The sequence below is a fragment of the Curcuma longa genome, chromosome 18 (genome assembly GCF_044706935.1).
Source record: "Curcuma longa cultivar G26 ecotype Majalengka, Jawa Barat chromosome 18, ITB_CL_G26_1.1, whole genome shotgun sequence".
Classification (NCBI taxonomy): Eukaryota; Viridiplantae; Streptophyta; class Magnoliopsida; order Zingiberales; family Zingiberaceae; genus Curcuma; species Curcuma longa.
Genome location: NC_133878.1, coordinates 1,763,242 through 1,772,477, shown reverse-complemented (window position 1 = coordinate 1,772,477; position 9,236 = coordinate 1,763,242). Strand labels below are relative to the sequence as shown.

General features: G+C 36.2%; 1 protein-coding gene across 2 annotated transcripts; it reads right to left on the bottom strand.

Annotated features, from left to right (window-relative positions):
* Window positions 1–3,741: 3,741 nt before the first annotated feature.
* Window positions 3,742–8,695, bottom strand: LOC141812088 (protein trichome berefringence-like 7). Of its 2 annotated transcripts, XM_074700135.1 has the most exons (5): window positions 7,511–8,695; window positions 6,113–6,271; window positions 4,423–4,490; window positions 4,213–4,334; window positions 3,742–4,077 (listed from the first exon to the last, which is right to left on the bottom strand). In XM_074700135.1, exons 1-4 carry the CDS (start codon window positions 8,395–8,397, stop codon window positions 4,219–4,221), a joined length of 1,230 nt encoding a protein of 409 aa, XP_074556236.1. In that variant the 5' UTR covers window positions 8,398–8,695; the 3' UTR covers window positions 3,742–4,077; window positions 4,213–4,218. The 2 variants fall into 2 exon arrangements, with proteins under 2 accessions (XP_074556236.1, XP_074556235.1); XM_074700134.1 differs by having other exon boundaries at window positions 4,213–4,490.
* Window positions 8,696–9,236: the final 541 nt, after the last annotated feature.

Sequence of the window (9,236 nt, the reverse complement as noted above, 5' to 3'; positions counted from 1 at the left end):
TCATCTATGTATATATTTTAATAATTATAAATCATAGTTGGTATAATATTTACATTTGTTATAATATTCAAACTGATTGAGATAATAAGGGATAATTTGGGATGGAGTATTATTTGGATGATTAATTAACAAAAGTATCTTTCTATTTCAATAAATAATAATAATACTTTTTAATTTTTGCCCTTGATCTTATTGTCAATAAGAGAATATCACTAAAAAGGATGGAGAAATAATAAGATCATGAGCAATCAATTGGTAGAGGTGGACCAATGACTCTGGCAATAGAAATAAGTTTTGCAGCAACAACCGAAGGAAAAAAAAAATGAATCTCAAATGAAGAATAGGGATGGCAACGGGTTCGGGGGTTCGCGGGGAAGCCTTCTCCATCCCCATCCCCGAAACCCAAACCCATATACCATCCCCGTCCCCATCCCCGTCGGGTATCATAATTTAAATACCATCCCCATCCCCGTCGGGTTTCGGGTATCTAGCGGGTTTCGGGGATCCCCGCGGGTTTCGGAGATCCCCGCGGGTTTCGGGGTTGATTTTCCCCGCGGATATTTTCATGGGTATTCCCATACCCATACCCATCCCTATCCCTGTCTTATTTTTTTTAAATATTAATTTAAATATATATATTATAAAATTCTTACAAAATAACATTATAAAACCAAATATTAAACTCTAAAACAAAACATTATCTCTAAAACAACATTCAACTAATGCATAATCGATACAATAAGTTTGAAGTTCTTCCATTCTTCAATTTTTCAAAATTTTGACACCACTTATCCTACAAAAGAAAAAAAATAAAAAGAGTTAACTATAAGATGGGTCGGGTTCGGGGATGGGGACGGGGAATATTTGGAATACCATCCCCGACCCATCCCCATTTTCCGAGATTCGGGGATTCCCCATCTCCATCCCCGCTTTCTCAGATTCAGGGATTCCCCGATCAAAATGGGTTCGGGAAACGGATTCTCCATCGGGTCCGGATCTAATTGCCATCCCTAATGAAGAATCAACTTTCTTACATCCTAAAATGTCTCTGCATGTTCTTTTTTATAATCTAAATATCCGGTCAGGAGCTCAATTAATGCTGAAGGTGGGCGGTACCTGATAAATTCGAAAGTGTAGGGAGCTTCTGGTTCACAGTGAATATTTCAGATTTTCAAATTTCAGTCTCTGCATCTTTATTGGTAATAGGGATGAGCAAGCATTCGAATTTAAAAATTCAATTTAGTTATTTAAGAATTTTAGTTTTTTTTAAAAAAAATTAGTTAATTCATTATTTTGGTTCGGTTTCGATTTTAAAATTTTTTATTCGATTAAATCGAATAAATGATATTAAATAAAATTAAAAAATAATTTCTAAATTTCTAAATAAATAAATTTATAAATCCTTAACTGATAAATTTTTTTATAATATTTAAAAATTTTGGTTATTTCGGTTAATTCGATCAAAAATCGAATTAATCAATATTTTATCGGTTCAATTTGTTCGATTTTTATTTAAAAATTCGATCGGTTCGGTTAGTTCAAAAAAAAAATTGATTCGGTTCAATTTTGGTTAATTCGATTCGATTCAGTTCGATTCAGTTTTAACTGAAAATTCAGTCCTACTTATATTGGATGAAGACTCGATGTAAGCTATTGTTTTACAGTTAAGAATAAACATGTCTTTCCATGCTTGGTTGCTCAATGAAGACTAAAGGCTAGATACTCTCTTATCGAGTGAAGTTTTAGCATACGTATTACCGTGGCAAAGAGGATTAGGGGTCACATGGCAAAATTAGGACCTGATCAACACGGAGCTATATCGGTCTAACTCAAAACTGAGCTTGGGTCAAGTCAGCCTTCTTCATGATCGAGCTCAGGTCAAACTAGTTGACTCGTTGCCGAGCTCGATTAAGACCAAGGTCGGATGAGGCCAATATACTAAAATTTGAAGTCATGTAACCATAATCCGACCTGAGTTGAGCTTGACGAGAGACTTGACTAGATGGGTAGACGGAGGGGGGAATGTGGCGCAAACACGTTCTCGGTTCGTGGACAAACATGTAGGACGTGGTGTAGACACGTTCTCAGTATGTGGACATGATCCTGGGACATTGGGTAATGCGCGAGAAATATGCACAATGTCTAGTGAAGTGTTTCCCCACTCTCCTAAGATGGTATAAAAGAGCACTCCCTCACGCAAGTGTAGGTAACACACAACATTTTCTTCTACTTGTCTACTTCCGTTGTCTTCTTTTCTTTTTTGTTGAGGTCTAACTTTGAACGTCGGAGGGATTCTTTCAAGGTTCATCTTGACCTCCCTTCTAACTCTTTTTCAATGTTCTCAGTTTTCCTAATGCGTTTGTTGTTGTCAAAAACTTCCATTGGAGCTAAACGTCTTCTCACCAGGTGATCCAGAGTTCCTATGTTGCTCGACCCGACAAAGGCTAACTCGAGAGCTACCGACTTGACAATTGTCGATCTGATAACTACCGACTTGAGAGTTGCTTACCCGACAATTGTTGGTCCAATAGTTGCTAATCTGACAAGAATCACCCCCTCGAGGAGCCGATGTAACTTACATCCGACTTACCAGAAGAACTCAACTTCGACACATCTGAGAGCCCACCCAACCCCTAATCTCAACTGGATCACATACCATTGCCTAATGGAAACATAAAATCTTGATGCAAGGCACCTTCCTATCTAAGAAAATTTCAACTTGCCCATTATTCAATGAATTTCAACATAAGATACTTCGTCGTCAAAGGATGCCTTAGCGTGCTCATCCTTGCTACTCTTCTGTCATGAAGATTCACCACAAGCTACTCTTCTATCATGAACACAATCCCAAAGGCTCTCGTAGGTGTAGTCGAGTTGGTACTTGAATACCACTTGCCACCAATGAAGCATGGTCGCTCGACTAAGGCTGAATAAGCCTCTGAATTACCCTCTTTCAAGTGTGTAGAGCTGCCTTGAAGAGACCGCTAAGGTGAATGGTAGAGGCGCGGGTGAGTAATTGATTAAAATCGAACTGAATTAATCAAAATCGAATCAAAATCGAATCGAATTTTTTTGAACTAACTGAACTGATCAAATTTTTAAATAAAAATTGAATAAACTGAACCGATAAAATACCGATTAATTCAATTTTCGATTGAATTAACTGAAATAATCAAAATTTTTAAATATTTTGGCATATTTATCAATTAGTTAAGAATTTATAAATTTACTTATTTACAAATTTATAAATTATTTTTTAATTTTTTTTAATTCAGTTTATTTGATTTAATCGAATAAGAAATTTTAAAATCAAAACTAAATCGAATTAACTAAATTAATCGATTTTTTTTAAAAATAATTAAAATTTTTAATTTAGTTGGTTTGATCAGTTTATTTAGTTTAATCAAATTTTTGTGACGATGTCATCTTTTGCCACACCAATAAACACAATCCAAAGGAATTCTTAAACGTGCTTAATGAGAAGAAAATTTACAAAAGCCATCAATGAGAGAAAAACAAATGCTCAAGAAGCTTATTATTAGTCAAGGATAAGTTTTTTTTGACAGATGGAATAACATAATTCAAAAAGGAATAAATTACCTTTCAAACTAGATCCTTCATTTTTCTCTAGTAGTTGTATCCTGAACTTTCTATAGAATAAATTATTTAATTATTTTTTTTAGAACAAAGAGACAACATGGACTCTATACCAAAACTCTGCCAACATACAATGATCTTCAGTGAAAGAAAAACAAAAACAAAAACAAAATTGATATCCTCATGTTTTTTTTTGAAACGTTGATGTGTTAGGTAGGTACATTTGCTTGGGTACAGGGGGTAACTCTTTGAACAAGAAAAGAAAAAAAAAAGGAAAAAAAAAAGAAAAGAAACAAAGGCATAGATAAGTTGCTAAGCCCTGGGAGAGTTAGTCCCAACTCAACACAAGCTAAAAAGCCCACATGTCTGCCCTCACCCAACTCTTAGGCAGCTCCAGCCGAGTAGAACCACAAAGAATCTATTGTTTGTGAAAAGAAAAGATCGTCATTCCTCCATTTCATCTACCTCTTCTTTTCCACCCTGAACAAGAAAAGAGATGAAGGATTACATCTAAATTTTAGTTCAAACTACTTTGTGGATGGTAATCACACAAGCTAATACTGCAATATAATTGAATAATCTGCTTCCTCGACACATTTGTGAATGAAAACTTACTGTTTGTTAGCGGATAAGAGAACACAAGTTCATTCCAAGCGTCAGGGACTCCGGGAAGGCACCAGTGGCTGCAATCAAGAATCGATGAAGGGTGGCTCCAAGTGCCGATATGGGCATCACTCCTGAAGGCACCCATCAATGTTACATTGAGGACGGTAACAGGAACTGTCATGTTTCCAACTACCATAGCTATTATATCAGCAAACTCACTCCTGTCATCAGCTTTAGCCACTGAAAGAGGTTGCTCTGTCACCTCGCAGGCTGTCTGATTTAAACCACTGAGACACAAGGAGAACGTATCGGTAAGATTAAGTAGGAAGATGGAATCAATAAAAATTAACTGCATTTGACAGATTGGATGTTGATTAGATAATGGATTCAATAAAACACTCTAATATTTGCTGAATGTTTTTTTTCTCAGAACATTAGCCAATTTAAATTACATGTAAAAACCCATATACTATAGACTCAATAATATGCTCCTTTGAGGTACCTTGCAAAGATGTACACCACCAATAGTGTACACATGAAACAATATTTTAAGAAACACCATCTAGGGCAACTCAGCTTTTAAATAACTTTAGTATTAAAATTTTTGTTTCAAATTAGTGCATATAAGAGATTGCAACAGAATTATGATGGTAAAATAAAACTAAGACGTCCAATACAAAAAAATTAAAGGCATCCAGAAGTATTTTGGTTGTCAAGTTTTAACTAGATGACAGATGAGTTTATCCATGAGCTCAGTGACTAAAAGGAAAACTAATTTAAAAAATAACTACACTCATCATATAGGATAGCCATATTTACTGCCACTAAGAGGTCAGAAATTTAAGAAATAATAAAGTAGAAATGAATCGTCATAGGACTAGAAGTTCAGTCTGAATAGAGTAGTCTATCTAAAAAAATTTTAGTGAACAAAAAGTTCAGCCTCAATCAACTCTCTTAGAAGGGAAACTACTGTTTCAAACACAAATTGTTGAAGGAATTCATGATAGAAAAAAAAATCAAATTGAGCTAACAACCGCAACCCCAAGTGATATATGTTGCTTTTTATTTTAGCGGTAGATGTGGCTATGTTAGCAATCAGCAAATAAGAAATAGAAATGGGGGAGATGGACAGGGAATTTAACTCTTCATCCTCACCCTAAACAATTAGGTGGGGAGGGTAGGACATATTTAGTCAAATCGTCTTCCCCTCCACAAGAACTAAACTTTAGTTATGTTACTTCTGGCAATTGATTAAACAGACAATATAACTGAAAATTGTGGAGTCAAACTAGGTTTGGCCCAGACCATTAGAGTCGGTGAAATTCTCACCCAAAACAACAGGTGGGGCAAGGTAGGACATATTTAGTCAAATCATCTTCCCCTCCACAAGAACTAAACATGTTACTTCTGGCAATTGATTAAACAGACAATATGACAGAAAATTGTGGAGTCAAACTAGGTTTGGCCCAGACCATCAGCCCTAAACAATAGGTGGGGCAAGGTAGGGCATATTTAGTCAAATCATCTTCCCCTCCACAAGAACTAAACTTTAGTTATGTTACTTCTGGCAATTGATTAAACAGACAATATGACAGAAAATTGTGGAGTCAAACTAGGCTTGGCCCATTAGAGTCGGTGAATCCATGATGGAGTGAGTCAATGACACAAACTTATATTTTTAACAGGTGTAGTCTTGATGTTTAAGATGTGAGATAGATTAACTAGTAGTTTTCAAGTGAGCTAAAATAGAATTCAGATTAAGCAAGTAATCTGCACAGTATGAATAATATTTAATTATCTTGATCTGGAAAATTTCATTTAAGAATTGTAAGTACAACTACCTAAAAATTCAAGTGCCCATCTGGGCATCCCTCCAGTTAGAAATGCAACATAGAGTTGGAATAACTACCTCCAATGGGAAGGCTCAAAAGTTCGGAAGAAAACATGAGTTCTGTTTGTGTTAACCATTGTCTCAACCCATGATGCCCAAGTACCTAAGGCTACTCTGAAAGCAGAATTGATAGACATGCCAAGCTTCAATGCGCCTCCAGTCTGGAAATAGCAACCCCTGTAAATGTGAAGTAAACCCTTTTAAATGTAAATGTAAAGTAAACCCTTTTAGATTTGTTTAAAGTGCAGTTTCTTACATAAATTAGGATCCTTTGACGATGTGCTTTGCTAATCAGAGCTAACACAAGAAATTTTGATCTTAAATCACTTGTAAAACGAGTATCTCAGCATCATTTTATTTTTTGACAGGAAATATAGGATGTTTACATTCATAACACAACATTAAGATCACAGCTTCTGGACAAATTACCAGACTAATATAGTGTACAATTGAAAATAAGTGAATAGAACCATCTACAGTATCCAGTAGCCATAAAGTAACCGACTCACAAGGAATTCGGATCTTCATGAGTTAACCAAAAGGTGGCAAGTACAAATTTATCATATTATTTCTGAGAGAAATTTCAAATCTGCAAGATTTCATTCAGATTGAATTCTTTAAAGCATGGAATGCTGCCTATTGACGTAAAAACAAAATTAAGAAAAAGTTTGTTACTTCTATTCACATCTTTCACATGGGCATCCTTGTTGCTGATCTTGCATGTCATGTCTATGAAATACTAGAAATGGAAGAACTATAAAAGGTTTACAATGAACAGACTGTCTAATCCATATAATCTTCAGCAACCTTCTAGTCTATAATCCATGGAAAAACTAACCTGATGAGTACATTGCGATTGATGGACCTAGAGAACCAGTTTACAACATATGAAATATGTGATAGCATTTTTGTCATTTTGTATATACATAAAACATCTTCCCTAAACATTATTCAGGTTAGATTGAATGATAGAGGACCCTAGATAATTTAGTATGTATTCATCCGTAAGTCCATAACACTGAAAAACAAAAGATGAATAGAGATGCATATGTACAAAAGAATTATTCTGAGCATCTATTCTCTAGTAAATCCATTTCAGAACAATTTCTCAGTTAACATAATGAACAGCAAAATAAGGTAAACAAGTAGTGAGGAAACATCTCAAAGGAAAGGAGCCAGGACTAGAATTTAGAAAAGCTCTATATCATACTTTCTTTTTCTACAGTTAGATTCTTAAATATGGATAAAAAAGCTAGAGAAGATAGGGTATCAAATTCAAGTGAATAAAACAGAAATGATTTTAGAACTAAAACGAAGGCTAGCAAGAAGCCTTAGGGACAGTATAAGCTTCACCTTCCAAACAAAAGCAAGATAAATATGGGCAAAATGTGGAAGCCAAATTTATTAAAAACTTACATATCAAAGAGTTTAGTAGGTGTCCACCAATGGCCAGAATTGAAGATCAAAACATCTGAATCTATCCACTTGTGATTAATATCATCCATCTTGTCTAGCTTAAGTGTCATGCGAACCCTCCTTGGTCCATGCTTTGGTGGCAAGCCCTGCTGCACTAGAAACACTGATCGAAAGAATTCCACGGTCAAGTTGAATGTCTGGAACTTAACACCCAAGAATCGAATTGTTTTTGATATATTATTTCCATTTACTTCATAAACAGTATTGGGATCCTGCACCCCAGTCATAAGCATACATATGAGAGACTCCCACTGAGTACGGCTCATTGAGTCTCCCACGAAGACAACTCGCTTTCCTCTGAGCCTTTCTAAGATTTCACGTGCATCAAATTCAGGGATGTAGCATCGACGAGGTTTCCATCTCCATTTAAGATAGTTCATATCCTGTCTCCCGTTTGCAAAACAATTAAACCCCCTTTCAGCAAATGGGCATTTTGTGCTATTGTAAAGTGGATAATAAGAATCATCAGGAACCCAGCTACCATCAAAGACATTACAGACATCAGATTCATCAAAGAAGCCCGAGACCAATCTTCCACGTCCGAAGTGTCGGAAAGCATAGAGATAAAACATACATCCAGCAACCAGTATCACCGAGACCAGACAGAAGATCACGGCCAGATTGCTGAAGGACGGTCCTTGTGCTACCCACCATTTCCGATGAGCCGAAACCCTAGGGCTGCTGACACTTCTAGGCGTAAGCCGAGACGAAACACTCCTGCTAAAACTACTGCTCATCGTCGCACTGCAGATGTAACAAAATGAGAATGACCCACCTTCCAAGAGGATCAAATCGACTTCAAGAAGAAAGAGATCGACCAGTTGCATCCAGGATCCTAATCCCTCCAAGAGCACGAAACCATTTTTCACCCTCACGAGGCTTCCAACTCGATTCCAAGGGAACAAAAATTCGATTTTGAGCGCACGATCTCTTCGATATTCCAAAAAAATTACAGAGGGAAGCGGATCGACGCGTGAGAGGAACAGAAATCAGACCCAGTAATCCTCGAGGCGAGCCGCCTCCATCTCTCCATTGCGGTCGCTCGTCCTCGGGAACGCCCTCCCTAGCGCGAGATCTTTCTTCGGATACCCCAGAAGGGGAGGAATACGGCGGAACGGAGAGGCCGCGCCCCGTGGGAGGTGGTGGCAATGGGTGGAGGTGGTGGATGTTAAATAGCTGCCGATCAAGGGCGTTTCGGTAAAATCAAAAAATAAAAGAAGCTACTAATAAAAATAACAATAAATAAATATATTTAAAAAAATGATGCACTTTTTGCAATGTACATGAACGTTGGAAAAGGATTTTTGCCGATGAAAATGAATTATGACATTCGATTCAATTTTCTTTTTTTTTTTTTTGGTGGTTTAATTATTGATGAAGCATGAAAGGAAATTTTTATTTTAAAAAAAAAAGAAATTAGGATTTAAATAAATTGAGGAAAAGGTTTGTCCCTTTTTTTTTTCTTTATGAATTGATATAGCAAAGGAGAGGGTGATATTTCAATATCACAATTGTTACGGTTTAGTTTGATTTAACAAAGAGATGGATGGAACTCAGCTAGTGCGTTGCGGTGGGTAGAAGCAGGTAAGCTGAGAGCCATCTGTCTGATTTATTTTTTAAAAAAATTCCAGATATCTAATTTTTTTTTAATTAATTAATCTTAACG